This window comes from Periplaneta americana, chromosome 1 (assembly GCF_040183065.1).
Source record: "Periplaneta americana isolate PAMFEO1 chromosome 1, P.americana_PAMFEO1_priV1, whole genome shotgun sequence".
NCBI classification, from domain to species: Eukaryota; Metazoa; Arthropoda; class Insecta; order Blattodea; family Blattidae; genus Periplaneta; species Periplaneta americana.
In genome coordinates, this window is record NC_091117.1 from 122,056,696 (window position 1) to 122,073,322 (window position 16,627).

General features: G+C 35.7%; 1 protein-coding gene across 7 annotated transcripts in view; it reads left to right on the forward strand.

Moving 5' to 3' along the window:
• Window positions 1-16,627, forward strand: part of LOC138700201 (organic cation transporter protein-like) — a 117,934-nt gene that overhangs the window by 57,338 nt on the left and 43,969 nt on the right. For all 7 annotated transcript variants that reach the window (XM_069826642.1, XM_069826684.1, XM_069826668.1 and 4 more), the window contains exon 2: window positions 10,267-10,421. In XM_069826642.1, coding sequence (XP_069682743.1) covers window positions 10,267-10,421 — 155 coding nt within the window. The remainder of the gene's footprint in view (window positions 1-10,266; window positions 10,422-16,627) is intronic.

Below are 16,627 nucleotides of genomic sequence, written 5' to 3' on the forward strand. Positions count from 1 at the left end.
TACTGTCACATAGGAAGTTTCATAAAATCAATGGGATGAAATGTTATGTTTTATTTAACGACGCTTGCAACTGCAGAGGTTATATCAGCGTCGCCGGATGTGCCGGAATTTTGTCCCGCAGGAGTTCTTTTACATGCCAGTAAATCTACTGACATGAGCCTGTCGCATTTAAGCACACTTAGGCCTAAATGCCATCGACCTGGCCCGGGATCGAACCCGCAACCTTGGGCATAGAAGGCCAGCACTATACCAACTCGCCAACCAGGTCGACTCAATGGGATGATATTTTCTCTTTATATGAAACAACATTATGAAATTAGTCCCAACTGAATCAATTTTTCACTGTGGTTCACTCAAAGTATGTATATCGAACGTATCTATTATCAATTTAATATTGTAGAATTCGCGATTACAAATCAAACGAGTGGTCGCACAGGTCTGTAGCTGCTCTGGATGCCGAGATATTACTGAGAGAGTCGTTGCTGCACGGCTAATTTTATACGCAACTTCCACTTACTCATGCCCTAGTGGGGGGATGTGGCGTCATTGGGCGTGGGCGCACAAGTTGCATTGGTCGTAGCCTAACTAGTAACATTAGCATTAGGCTGTGGTTCATAGTGTTGTTATAGTAAGCATTTGAAAATTTGCCATTTTTTGTTTTACCATGAATCCCAGAATGAGTGCCCATACTCGGTGCGGGAAGAAACGTAAACCTATTCTACGTCAAAAAAAGTACTAAAAATTGGCCACACAAATGTCCCTTTTTCTCAGAAATTTTCAAAGGTTCAGAAACAAAATGTTGTACACATATTCTCTCATTATTCACAGCTATAATCATAAATCGTCCCGCGCCGTGGCGTCGTGGTCTAAGGCATCCTGCTTAGGACTCGCGTTACGGAATGCGCGCTGGTTCGAGTCCTTTTTGGGGAAGACATTTTCTCATGAAATTTCGGCCAGTATATGGGACCGGTACCCACCCAGCATCGTGATGCACTTGGGGAGCTACGATAGGTAACGAAATTCGGTTGCGAAAGCCAGCTATAACGGCTGGGAGAACCATCGTGCTAACCACACGATACCTCATTCTGGTTGAATGACCGTCCATCTCTACTTCGGCATGTGGGCGTGAAGCTAGTAGCCGGCTGGTCGGCCTAGGCCCTTCACGGGCTGTAGTACCACGGATTATTATTATTATTATTATTATTATTATTATTATTATTATTATTATTAATCTTAATGTTAATGTTTGGTTTATTAATTAAAGTAGTTTTACTACAAAAAACTAATATCTACTATATATGAACAATAAAACTATGATTTTTACATAGGTACTAATTTAAACATATTTTCATTAATAATTGCATTATGTTCATTAAAACCTATCCACATGTTCTTCAGTATTTACTGTAGATAATGTGTGCAAATTTCGAAGAGTGTAGTTGTAATTATTTATGAGAAAACTGAACATTATGTTTCTAAAAACAATTTAATTTAAAATTTATTAGTTCGCATTTAGATGGGCACTGGAATATTAAGAAGACAATTTTAGGATCTAAAAATTATCATGTAATATAAACTATATTTTTAATCTACATAAGATGTTGAACTCCTTAAAAATACAATGAAATGCGATTTTTGGTCATCAACATTACCCAGTTTACTTAAAGTGAAGACGCCTTATTTTTCTGGATATGCAGTTTATTGAGCATAATAAAGAATTGACTTCTTTCGAAACGAGTAAAAAATTTAATGAGAAAATACATGCTGTTATTAACATCGAATTTTTTTAATTCGTTATTCTTCCTTGCATATTGAAAATAATAAATAATGTACATAGTAAAAAGAAGAGACGATTCTTATGGGTACCTCTTAATGAATCAAGCGGTTTCACAAAATAAAATTGTGACAGTGCCATAATTGAAGTGTTCAGAGCCATAGTGGGCCAAGCGCCATTTATTAAAAACGGAGGAAGCAAGGGTTAAAGTTAAGTGAATACCATAGTTTAATGAAGATTGACATATCATTTAGTTTTAATGTGTATACTTTATATTACTTGCTATATGTTTCCATTGAATTATTGTAATAACTTCATTTTAACCCTTGTTTTCTACGGTTTTAGCAAATGGCGCTAGGCCCACTATGGTTCTGAACCCTTCAACTGTCTTATTTTCAGCGATGATAATGATAATAATATTAGTATATGTACGCTATTTCGTATAAAACTCTTCGAGCTGCAATGACCAGACTACTATGACGAGGCAAAATACAGAAATTCATAGACCATTGATGATTGATAACGTTTTAGTCTCAGTTGCAACGCTGCGAGGATACTATGACCATGAGTTTAGGATACTCATGTTTGTCCTTGATTATGACGAGTGTTATCTTAAGTGGAGGCCGACACTACGTCATAAGAGTCTTACTTCGTGTTCATACACTCGTTGTTCGTATACGAGCTAGAACATGTTTAAATATTGACATAGCTAGATGGAGATCCATCCGGGTTGGAGAGCCGAAAACCGGAATAAACTTGGCAGTAATTACATTAGTACTATTGGGTAAAACTATTTCCAATAGCCTCGATATATTTATTCCAAGTAACTTCGTTTATTTATTTTATTTTTTCGTAATTAGCGAAACCTGTTCAAAGTTTAATCTTGAATGAAAAGAAATCATACGTCTTCAGATAAAATGTACAACTGGGAGATATTAACTGCCAGCTGATATTAAAGTACAAAGTCTTGCACTCAGAAAAGTGTGTCACGTGTCATTCGTCTGATGAAGGAACTCCTGGTCATTTTGGTCAACTCAACTTTATTTCTTCTTCTAGGGTGGAAATTAGTATTAACTAACATTCAGTTGGAGGTCTCTAAAATAAATATATATAGTACTGACATAAATTTCTTACATGCTTTAAGTTTTAGAGAGCGCACGGTTAACACGTTGCGTTATATGCCGAATGTCGCGGGTTCGATTCGCAATGTCATGGATTTACTCGAGATAATCCTTCCGGCCGCACTATGGTTTTGGTGTTTATTGAACCTCTAACAGAAATTAGTACAGGGGTATTTTCTGACTAGTAAAGCGTAGATCCCGTGTCTTATATTTACAGCATTTAGAAGAATGAAAGTATTCCAGGAAAGATTTACCGGCCAACTTTCTTTCTTTCTTTTTTCTTTCTATTTTTCTTTTCTTCTTTCTTTCTTTCTTTCTTCCTTTATTCTTCATATCTTCTCTCTTTCTTCTTTCTTTTCTCTTTTCTTTCTTCTTTCTTTCATCATTCTTTCTTCTTTCTTTCATCATTCTTCTTTCTGTACTCCTTTTTCTTTCTTTTCTTCTTCTTCCTTCCTTCTTTTACTTTCTTCATTCTCCTTGTTTTCTTCTTCCTTTCTTTTCTCTTTCTTTTTTCTTTCTTCTTTCTTTCCTTCTTTCTTTCTTCCTTTATTCTTCATATCTTCTCTCTTTCTTTTCTCCTTTCTTTCTTTCTTTCTTTATTTATTTATTTATTTCTTCTTTCTGTATCTCTTTCTTCTTTCTTCCTTTCCTCCTTCTTTCTTTCTTCCATCTTTATTTCTTTCTTTCATCATTCTTCTTTCTGTATTTCTTTCTTCTTTCTTCCTTTTCTCCTTCTTTCTTTCTTCCTTCTTTATTTCTTTCTTTCATCATTCTTCTTTCTGTATTTCTTTCTTCTTTCTTCCTTTCCTCCTTCTTTCTTTCTTCCTTCATTCTTTCTTTATTTCTTCTTTCTTTTTTCTCCTTTTTTCTTTATTTTCTTCTTCCGCCTTTCTATATTCTTTCTTCTTTTCCTTTCTTCGTTCTCCTTATTTTCTTCTTCCCTTTTCTCTTTCTTTTTTCTTCTTTCTTTGGTCTTTCCATGTTATTTCTTTATTCTTTCTTTTCTTCTTTCTTTCTTCTTTTCTTTCTTCCTTTATTCTCTATTTCTGTTCTTCTGTGAACAGCTATTCCTTATGATTTTCAAGTTTCTGTGTACTTTCTGAAATAAATAATGAATTACAGAAATCACAAGTCACATTTTTTCTCAATTTCAGTTTCTCGTATGGTTGTGTACATTTTACAGCGGCAATAAGTTACAGTGAATTGCAGGATCGCAAGTATAGGACATTGGGATTTTTAGGAACAAAAAATTGTCTTAGTTTACTTTCCTTTGTTTAACTTATTTTTATTGGCTTAAAGAAATTTGAGGGCTGAAATAATCACTCATATAATCTTCCATTTTTGTATGCTCGCGTACTTTTTTCAACTTTTTGGCTTAACTGTACATTTAAAATAGTTTGGAAGCTAAGAAATTGCCTTCTTCACCTAGGAATTGCTTTAAAGGAATAAAATGATTGTTACATCATATTTTAGAAACTCCACATGCCCAGGCAATTCAGACTTTTTCCAGCAAATACTAAAGAAAAACATTCAAGTTCATTTTATGTCAAACATTACATCCTATTATTATGCTTTAATGAAAAAATAATAATTTCCGAATACCAAACACTTTTGAAGATAGGCCTAATCAGTTTTTTTGTGTCTCCCGAGAAATTTGCTTAAATGAACATTGTGGGGTGTCTACGATTTACGATTCAAATGAGTCAGCGAGTAGTCGAGGACTATATCGGAGATCGAATATAAATCACAATTAATGTGAGAGTGTGTTTGGGACACTGAATTGTTTCGGAAAGTACACAATATAATCTAATTATAATTAAAAACTATGTGTCATCTGTATAACATTGTTTATTAGTAGAAATTATTATACAGGGTGTTAAAAAAAGTATCCAATATTTTAGGAGGCGATAGTATGCATCAAAACAAGAAAATAATGTCTAATAAACATCGGTCCTACAACACATTACTTTCTGAGATCTGAACACTTGTTCATAGGAGGTGCTCAATGTGACGTCCATTCATGGCAGTGCATATCTCTGCCCTACAATACAGCAGACTACCAGATAATCATACCGTAGTTGACATCCCTGGCATGGAATAATGATACATCGGAAGGAATACTGAAAACAAAAGCCTGGTTGCGGATATGAGCGGGGTTCAGCAGAGGTGGTGTTGTGAATTTTCGTAATCAGCATGTGTAGGCTGATGAAAATCCTCATGCAGTTGAAGAAAGAAGGCATCAGTACCGATTCTCAATCAACTTACGGGCAGGCGTTCTTGGTTATAGATTAATAGGGCCATACGTGGTACCACAGAGATTAACTGGGAATCGTTATCAGACTTTCTTATTAACGTATTAAAGCAAATTTCAAAGAGTGCGTGATTCCTTACGCCGAAGAGGAATGCATTGCCATGAATGGACGTCACATTGAGCTCCTCCTATGAACAAGTGTTCAGAGCTCAGAAAGTATGTGTTGTAGGACCCATGTTTACTAGACATTATTTTCTTGTTTTGATACATACTTAAGAATTTAATAATTAGCCACGAAATCCCGTGAAGGGCAAGGGCCTCCTGACTATGCAGGATGGCTTGTCAAGCAGTTCCCGGTTAACAGTCTGGGAATGAATACTAGCACCTCTTAAAATACTGGATACTTTTTTTAACACTCTGTATTTTATGTGCATCATTCCCAAATAAATTGACTCATAAATACTGAATATGATCAAAATTCTTCCAACAATTTTGGAAGAAATCACTGTACACCGGCGGATAGGCAGAGCGTGTAACTAAAACCACTTTTTATGTATCAGTGTTATAGAAAACGTGTGTTGACGCGAAAATAGCAAAGTCGATTTTTTTAAGTATCACAATTCTTTCTCCTTATACTTTGCATAATGAGGAAGTAAAAAGAGAGGACAAAGATCCTGCAGGGATATCTACAATGTTAATAGAAATGTTGGCGCAGAGGCATCTATCCATAAAACAAGGAACTTGGTGAATAAGTAACTATTGGCCTATAATATAAGTCGGGTGACCAACAGTCCTTTCACGCGCAATTTAAAATTTCAACCTCCTCGATCCGATTTTAACCTGTGATTCATGGATCTAGAACAGGCTCCGCCAAGTCGAGTCAAGATCGCGAGAGGGCGTACAGGCCTGCTTACGGCTTCCACTGCGGGCAGTACACTTGTACACTGCAGTCTATCAGTGGTGAAACGTATCGAGGTCGCTTGGGGACACCGGTGCACTGCATTTTGCACCAGGAAAATTGATGTGCTAAAAACATGAACCTTAGCAATGTAATGGATGTTGTTATGCGAACAATTAATTTCATAAGGTCTAAAGGACTCAATAACAGGGAGTTCAGGGCACTGCTTGATGGTATTAACAGTATGGGGATTGACTCTACCATACCGAGGTAAGGTGGTTAAGTCGAGGAAAAATTCTGGAACGCTTTCTCGCACTTAGAAATGAAACTGCCTTCTTTATGGATATACATGGGAAACCTGTTAGAAGCCTTGGACATGAAAGAATATATAAAAATAATGCAACAATTGTGCGAAGGTTTCGAACGTAGATTTGAGGATATTAGAGAACGTGAACAACAATTTAAGATATTTGCAATATCTTTTTCAGTGAGTGTCCTGGATATTCCTGCTGAACTACAATTAGAAATACTTGATTTACAAAGCGATATTGAGCTAAAGGATAAGTATCAAAACAGAAAAAGTATTAACCATTTCTATACTTGTTTTCCACGAGAAAGGTTTCCTAAACAGTACAATCTTGCTGCAAGAACGTTGTGAATGTTCGGGACAACCTACATATGCGAAATACTGTTTTATTTAATGAAGTTTACAAAGTCACGTAACAGAAACAACTAAGTGATGAACACTTGAAAGCATGTTTGCGATTGGGTGGTACTAAAACAATAGCTCCGAGAATTAAATAGCTGCTTACTAACAGAAAACTGCAAAAATCGCCGCGGATCTCTGATGTTTAAGAAAAAGTACTATTATTAGAGAATTGTATTTGAATAACAATGTTTGTACTGTTGTTTCATTTTGTTAATTGAATTGTATAGCAATGAGAAGAAGACAAACGGCATATTAATCTGTATAAAAGTGTATATTTTGTTTTGTTCCATTGTTGTGCAAACATGCAAAAATTTGTTTCGTATATAGTTAACTGTACCAAATTGTATAGAGTACTGTTTTTCAGTATAGTGCAATTAACAGTGAAAGCGTGCTTCAATTAAAAGCTGAAATTAATTTATATTCTTATCACCAGGGAAAGGATTTATATGTAAATACATATTTACTTATAAAGCTAATATAATTTATATTTTGCATTATCTTTATGTTTCACAATGTGTAGGGTTGAAAAATCCTACTTTTATTTTCCATATTTTTCCATATTTTAGAGTTTAGTACATATTTTCGTTAATTTCCATATATTTTCCATATTTCATATAAAACAGTCCATATTATATTAGGTTTAACAATAAAACAAAACAAAATTCCATTAACTTTTAAAAATACATTTCAACAATAGAGATTTAAACACATGTTCAGTAATCCCTTTAACATCAGAGTTATTTGAAAATTAGCAGTCCTATCAACAATGGGAAAGTAAGTTACAAAACTGTATTAATTTAATTTAAAATTTTTAACAGACTTCAGTTGTGCAGCTCAACAGTTAAATGCCAGTCAGAGTACACATAGGTTCAGTTTTGTAAATCATACTATAAAGACGGTAAATATGCCAAAAGTACGTCATTCAGTCAATTTAAAATCAAAACTAACAAGTTACATTTCAGAATTTAAAGAAGATGGTTTATCAACTGACAATAAAATATTATTTTGTAATTTGTGTCAGTGTGCAGTATCATCTACACAAAAGTTCCTGGTGCAACAACACATTACAACTAGTAAACATCAGGCCAACAAACAACTAAATTCCAAGCAGAGACAATTGTTTTTAACACAACCAACAACATCGAATGTAAGATCTGAGTTTAACATCGACCTGTGCCGTTCTCTCATCTCTGCTGGTATTCCTCTCTACAAACTAAAGAATAAGGTCTTCAGGGAATTCCTTGAAAAATATACTCAACATACAATCCCGGATGAGTCAACATTTAGGAAGACGTATGCTCCATCCATCTACGATGAGACAATACAGAAGATAAGAGATGAAATTAAAGATAGTTCAATTTGGGTTTCCATTGATGAGACTCCCGACAAAGAAGGTAGACTTGTTGGTAATGTAGTTATCGGTTTGTTAAGTGAACAATATTCTGAACGAATTCTTTTACATTGTGATGTTCTAGAAAAGTGCAATAACAAAACTATAGTTAAACTGTTCAACGAAGCTATGGGTATCCTGTGGCCAAAGGGTATTATGTACGATAATGTGTTATTCTTTATTAGCGATGCTGCCCCTTATATGGTCAAAGCTGGACAAGCATTATCTGTTGTATATCCTAAATTGACTCATTTTACTTGTGTGGCGCATGCATTTCATCGTGTGGCAGAAGTGGTCAGAGACAATTTCCCTAAAGTAGATTTGTTGATTTCATCAGTGAAAAAAGTATTTCTCAAAGCTCCCAGTAGAGTTAACGTGTTGAAAGAAATGTACCCTGAAATTCCATTGCCACCAAAGCCAATTTTAACTAGATGGGGTACATGGCTAGAAGCAGTTGAATATTATGCCGAACATATAGACTCTATTAACAATGTTCTCCTTGCATTGGACTCTGAAGATGCAGTCTCAATTGATACTGCGAAACAGTTACCTGTGACATAAGTGTGAAGAATGACTTAGCTCACATTCAGCATACATTTTCATGCATCATAAAAACGCTCAAAAGTCTCCAAAATAGGCACCTTTCACTATCTGAAAGTTTTGAAATTATAAATAGTACTGTGGAACAACTGAATCGTGGTAGAGGTAAAGTTGCAGATGCAGTAAGAGCTAAGGTGGACACTGTACTTTCAAAAAACCCTGGATATGAAGAACTACAAAAGGTTGTTGCTGTGATGAGTGGTGAATCAACAGTGAAGATTAACTTGGACTTATCCCCAGCAGACATTGTGAAATTGAATTATGTACCAGTTACTTCTTGTGACGTCGAACGCTCTTTTAGTCAGTATAAATCTATCCTCAGAGACAATAGAAGAAGATTCACTTTTCAGCACTTGAAAGAAATGTTTGTAACCTATTGTTATGGTAACAGACAATAAAAATTGTGTTTTGTTGAAACTACATGGGAAGATAAGGTACGTCCATTATATTTTTGTTTAGTTTGATTAAAATGTACCAATATTTAACGTACATAGTCATTTTTTTATAATTTTAAGTCCATATTTAATTCCATATTTTGGTAAAAATCCATATTTAATTCCATATTTTGGTAAAAATAACTACATATATATTTACATATTTCATATATTTTTAGTCCATATAAATCCGTTCCCTGCTTATCACAAATTTGGTTCACATACAAGTTCTTAGCTCCGCCACTGTGGAAGCCGCTACCCTTGCCCGCAGCCGTACGTCAGGGCTTGAGGGTTTGTACGTACGCACGAGAGTGTAGTCACTTGACGGTCCCTGATCTAGAAGCATGTGCTGTAGCCTTTAAAACTCTAAGGACGACTGTCTTTAGAAGTAATGAAGTCTAGAACATAAATCCAATTGTTACATCGCCAGGTTAGTGAAGGACATAGTTAATACAAAACTTTCTACATGTAAGCCAGGTGTTACCAATCAATTCTTTTGCAATAAACAATATTAAACATGAGAACAGAGTTTTTAAAAATGAAAACACACATCCCACTTTTGCTCTGAGATCTTTGTTGTAACTCAAGTCGCAGCGCTTTTTGCTACAAATTCTGACGCATAATAGGGTCTTATAGATATGGAGTGTTTTGTGTTTGTTCTGGATTGTCTGAAGAAGAGACTTCGAGTCATGTTGTCTGGGTGGTCAGACAGTTCACAAACTGTATGTCTAACATTGATTGTGGATATTATGATTCTCAACAACCATGCTCATCACCAGTAAGTCTCAGTGGACTGTAAAAATTTAATTGACTGAATAATTAATTTCTTTGACCTTTGGATTATGAAAAGAGAGACAATTTAAAATTCGCTGTAGTGGGAATTCCTTCAATAACTCTTCACGTGTTTCTAAGCGCAGCAACAAATTACGTCAGTTGTACGTCTACTTAGGCCTATTTGGTGGCCGATAGAGAATATTTCTTATCTGGACATTAAAGTGTAAAAGTCAGATTGTGAACGTCATATTCTGATAAAGACGCGACACTCCACAATAAACTCTCGTAAAATTCATATTGTTGTCTCTGCTACAGCTCGCAATGGATCTCGACTTGGATAAAATTCTGGACGAAGTGGGCCACTTTGGTAGATTTCAAGCCATCAACTATCTGCTTGTAGGATTTCCAATCTTATTATCCGCCATGTTCGCGCTCAGCTATATTTTTACGGCTGGTGATCTGGATTACAGGTACAGTACAAGCAACTTAACACCATGAAATTCATAACATAATACGAACGATTTAAGTTATTATTATTATTATTATTATTATTATTATTATTATTATTATTATTATTATTATTATTATTATTATTAATTTATTTTTGGCGGCCGGGTATCTCAGTTGGTAGAGCAGCTGGCTACGGACTGGAAGGTCCGAGGTTCGATCCCAGGTGGTGATAGGATTTTTTTCTCTTAGCCAAACTTTCAGAACGGTCCCGAGGTTCACTCAGCCTCCTATAAAATTGAGTACCGGGTCTTTCCCGGGGGTAAAAGGCGTGGTGCCGACCACATCGCCTCATTCTAGTGCCGAGGTCATGGAAAGCATGGGGCTCTACCTCCATGCCCCCCCAAGTGCCTTCATGGCATGTTACGGGGATACCTTTACGTTTTATTATTATTAATTTAGTAGGGATATACTTCTGTGCTCTTCACAGGGTTCCTCAACCTAACGATAAACTCTTCTTCCTCCTAATATCGCGATCTAGACATTCTTTACCTTCCATTTTTCTTTTCTGCTTGCTGTCTCTTCCTTGCTTCCTTTTTCCAGGTGATATCTAACGGAGAACATCTTTGTTGATTTGAGTATCCTCTCTTCGCATTTGTGTCCATACATCTCAATTGTAGTTTTTGAAGTATATTTTTCTTTGCACACATTTTCCTCTTATTACATTATATTTCCCTTTATCCATTCTTGCTATTCATGCTAATCTCCTTAGATACTCCATCTCCGTTGACAACATTTTTTTTTTTCCGTTTGAATATTCATATTTCAACTTCATAAAGTAGAATGCCTTTTGCTACTGCCTTGTATATCAACATTTATTATTATTATTATTATTATTATTATTATTATTATTATTATTATTATTATTATTAGATTCGGTTTTTGACACATCTTCCGATAGCCCTGTACCATTCTTCTCTGGTGTATCGTTGTTCTTCATCCAAATTTAATCTCATAGAATAATGTTATAAATTTTCAATCAAAGACACAACTATCTGGAAATGTTTATTTGCTACATGAATATAAGGTATATATTAAAATTATGTGATCTGAACTAAGATTAAATTAGATTTATAAAAAGCAAATACGAACAGTGTGTGATACATGGTAATAAAATTTCATGAGTTATATGTATACTAATTGTAACAAGAAATAAGATGAAATGATGAATTTCAATATCTACTTCAGACCATCAACACTCCCACATACACCGAGACATATACGTACGTAAGTAATTTGAAAACCGTTATTAATATAACATTACACAAATTAATACCCCATATTCACTTTCATAGAATTAATTATTTATTCTCACATCACCTTTCTTTTAAAATAGTTCAAATTGATCGAAATATTAATGGCAACATTTCTTGTTTTTACAGAATTCTTCCATATACACATATCTTAATTAAACACAGTAATTCAACAACGATATGCATTATAAAAGATAGATTTTTTAGATCTAAAGGATCAAGGATAACCACTATTTGCATCGAAACTAGACAATATTTAGATTACAATCAAGCAAAGTACTCGTAAGTAATCTTAACACCTTTTCACATCTCCAAAACCAAAATAGACTTCTATCCCATTTGATCACTAAATAATGCTCATAATTTGTACAAATAAATCATACTTTTATGTTTACAGTATATGAATGATAATTCATACGCACATCACAATCAACCTACAACATCGATTACTGCAAACTTCGGTATGATACACAGTTCTCCAAGACGTGTCATTTTCTAAACATTGAATAACTGTAACCCAAGATTTTATCCATTTATTCATTTTAACATGATCATAATTTGCATAACATTATTTGACAAATATGTATTATAACGTAACATGAGTTATATGTACACACAATTCCAATTTTAATCATATTTGAATTTACACTACATTGAAATTCATCATTTCATCTTATTTCTTGTTACAATTAGTATACATATAACTCATGAAATTTTATCACCATGTATCACACACTGTTCGTATTTGCTTTTTATAAATCTAATTTAATCTAAGTTCAGATCAATAATTTTAATATATCTAATGATGCCCCACAAGGCGAAAACGTTTATATACCTTATATTCATGTAGCAAATAAACATTTGCAGATAGTTGTGTCTTTGATTGAAAATTTATAACATTATTTTATGATATTACTAGACACATCTGAAATATAAAATGAACTGCAAATTTAATCTCCTCATCGCTATTTGTATATTATAACCTACTGTATTATTCTTCCAGTTGTTGTAGACCTTCCTCTTTTGCGTTTCTCTGGTGATATCCATTTCAGGACTTTTTTTTGGTAATTGTTATTCGGCATCCTTCGCACATGTTCATACCATTTCAACTGTTTCGTTGTTATGTAATCCAAAATTGTAGTTTCCACTTTAATCATTTCTATAATTTTCCTATTTCTGATTTTGACTTTTCTTGATATTTGGGCTGCTCGACGCCGAAAGTAAATTTCAGTTACCAATAATTTTGATAAATCTTCTTGAGTGACCAAATACTTACACCATAATTTATTATGCTTTTTATAAATCAGGAGGCGAGACCTGCGATAGGTAAGGAATGAGCTATCAGAAAGAGAGTTTGTTTCATGGTGGTTAATATTATATACAAATATACCGACACGGAAATTCATCTCAAATTAAAACCTATGTTCCCCCGCCATACCCATTATCCATTGATGATACAGCCACAGAACGTGATAAGGTCACAGGACAGGTCTTGCCTCCTCTGCTTTACAATGCTGTAGATCTGTATTTTTGTTTTTTATTTATGATTTTGTCTCATATTCCATTCAAAGTTCATATAGAATATTTTCCTTTATTATTTCTGTGTTTTATTTCTTCTCCATAGTCTCCTTTCTTATTTATTTTAACTCCTAGGTATTCAACTTCATTGTAATTTTAATGATATCTCCTTCCATTACTAAAACTCTTGTTCTCCATCTCCAATAACTAAATATTTTGACTTTTTATTATATTTGATCCTTCATATTGTGTGTTACACGGGATTTTAAATGTAAGTTAAGTACAATCTTTGTACCGGTATTGTATTATGTAACCAGGTGGCCTGGGTTCGATTCCCGGTCGGGACAAGTTACCTGGTTGAGGTTTTACCGGGGTTTTCCCTCAACCCAATATGAGCAAATGCTGGGTAACTTTCGGTGCTGGACCCCGGATTCATTTCACCGGCATTATCACCTTCATCTCATTCAGACGCTAAATAACCGAAGATGTTGATAAAGCGTCGTAAAATAACCTACTAAAAAAATCTGCTAAAATGACGGAGACATTACGTTGACATACTGATTACACAAGATCGATCTAAAATAAGTTGAATCTCCATGAAAGATTGGAAATTCAGTAATAATAATAATAATAATAATAATAATAATAATAATAATAATAATAATAATAATAATAAGTTCCAAGAAGTAGGACTCTCTGGATATGTGGTTAGTATGACACAAAGCTACAATCTATGTCAGTCAGTGGTTTTCAACATTTTTTTGTTACGGCTCGCTTCACCTCTGAGTAAATTTCCGCGGATCCCCTGTTTTTCACAATGAAATGCCATTTTTTCACATTTGAGTATGTGGATTTTAATGTCATTCTTTGCATTGGTTGGCCCAAGAAGGTGTGCAAATGTCAAATTTTCAGTCTTTTTACGCACACTTGTAAAGACTTTACGTTTTGAATAACTCTCTTCTAGAAGAAACACGCCATACCTATAGACTCTCTGTCATAGAGCGTTGCCCTTGGTGCACCATTGAAGGTGGTCTACAACGTACCAGTGTAATGATTGTGACGATTAATGGGTCAATGGTGGAATGTCGCTAAGATAAACGGGAGTACCTCGCCAAAACGTACCGTCCAATACCGTCTTTGTCCACTACAAATTTCACATGGACCAGCCGGGATCCAAGCGTGGAAAGCTGACGCTGTAGCCGTGGTACGCGATTCTAAGAATCCATATACAGTAACTTTGACGGCGCTCCTGACATAAGTCTGCGATCTCCAATGATTCGAGCCACATAGGCCTACTTTGAAAACCACTGACCCATACATTGTAACAGACAACAATCCTTTCAGAAGAAAGCTGAATCTCCGATTCGTTATCGGAAATCTAATCCCTTCGCTGTGGAGAGGTAATAGTAGTAGTAGTAGTAGTAGTAGTAGTAGTAGTAGTAGTAGTAGTAGTAGTGGTAGTGGTAGTGGTAGTGGTGGTGGTGGAGGTGGAGGTAGTGGTGGTAGTGGTGGCAGCAGTAGCAGCAGCAGTAGCAGCGGTAGTGGTAGTGGTGGTAGTGGTAGTGGTGGTAGTGGTAGTAGTGGTGGTAGTGGTAGTAGTAGTAGTGGTAGTAGTAGTGGTAGTAGTAGTAGTAGTAGTAGTGGTAGTGGTGATGGAGGTAGTGGTGGCAGCAGTAGCAGCAGCAGTAGCAGCGGTAGTGGTAGTGGTGGTAGTGGTAGTGGTGGTAGTGGTAGTAGTGGTAGTGGTAGTGCTGGTAGTGGTAGTGGTAGTAGTGGTGGTAGTGGTAGTAGTAGTAGTGGTAGTAGTAGTAGTGGTAGTGGTGGTAGTGGTAGTGGTAGTAGTGGTAGTAGTGGTGGTAGTAGTAGTGGTAGTAGTAGTTGTAGTAGTAGTAGTGGTAGTGGTGGTGGAGGTAGTGGTGGTAGTGGTAGCAGCGGTAGTGGTAGTGGTGGTAGTGGTAGTAGTAGTAGTGGTAGTAGTAATGGTGGTAGTGGTAGTGGTAGTAGTAGTAGGAGTAGGAGTAGTAGTAGTAGTGGTAGTGGTGGTGGTGGTGGAGGTAGTGGTGGTAGTGGTGGCAGCAGTAGCAGCAGCAGTAGCAGCGGTAGTGGTAGTGGTGGTAGTGGTAGTGGTGGTAGTGGTAGTGGTGGTAGTGGTAGTGGTAGTAGTGGTGGTAGTGGTAGTAGTGGTAGTAGTAGTAGTGGTAGTGGTAGTAGTAGTAGTAGTGGTAGTGGTGGTGGAGGTAGTGGTGGTAGTGGTGGTAGTAGTAGTGGTAGTGGTAGTAGTAGTAGTAGTAGTAGTAGTAGTGGTAGTGGTGGTGGAGGTAGTGGTGGTAGTGGTAGCAGCGGTAGTGGTAGTGGTAGTGGTAGTGGTAGTAGTGGTGGTAGTGGTAATAGTAGTAGTGGTAGTAGTAATGGTAGTAGTGGTAGTAGTAGTAGGAGTAGGAGTAGTAGTAGTAGTAGTAGTAGGAGTAATAGTAGTAGTAGTAGGAGTAATAGTAGTAGTAGTAGTAGGAGTAGTAGTAGTAGTAGTAGGAGTAGGAGTAGGAGGAGTAGTAGTAGTAGTAGGAGTGGTAATAGTAGTAGGAGTAGGAGTAGTAGGAGGAGTAGTAGTAGTAGGAGTGGTAATAGTAGTAGGAGTAGTAGGAGGAGTAGTAGTAGTAGTAGTAGTAGGAGTAGTAGTAGTAGGAGTAGGAGTAGTAGTAGTTGTAGGAGTAGGAGGAGGAGTAGTAGTAGTAGTAGTAGGAGTAATAGTAGGAGTAATAGTAGTAGTAGTAGGAGTAGTAGTAGGAGTAATAGGAGTAGGAGTAGGAGGAGTAGTAGTAGTAGTAGTAGTAGTAGTAGGAGTGGTAATAGTAGTAGGAGTAGGAGTAGTAGGAGGAGTAGTAGTAGTAGGAGTAGGAGTAGTAGGAGGAGTAGTAGTAGTAGGAGTAGGAGTGGTAGTAGTAGTAGTAGTAGGAGTAATAGTAGTAGGAGTAGGAGTAGAACCTCTATTATCTATCTTAATGAAGGGGGTGAACTGAATGGTTAATCGAAAAAATCGGATAATCCGTACCATAAAATATTTTCGTGAATTAAGTCAATAATACTTAATTTACACTTACGTAATTTTCTCTGTGGTCTTGTATTTAACACGCTAGGTAATGGAACAGAAATTCTTTAAAGTAAGTCTGGTTGTCAAGACTGGTTTTCAATGGCCAAACAAACTCCTTGTCATGGTTTTCTGTGGTAAGATAGAAATTGTGGAGATCTCATGTTGTAAATTTATATACTTTAAGCACTTTGTTCTTGATTATTCTCGAGCACAGTTTAACTCTAGTCTCTTATTCTGATGTGCCATGAGCCAGAGTGTTTCTTTCCAAATCACTCAATTATTTGCACTTTTTTTTCGATACTTAGCACAA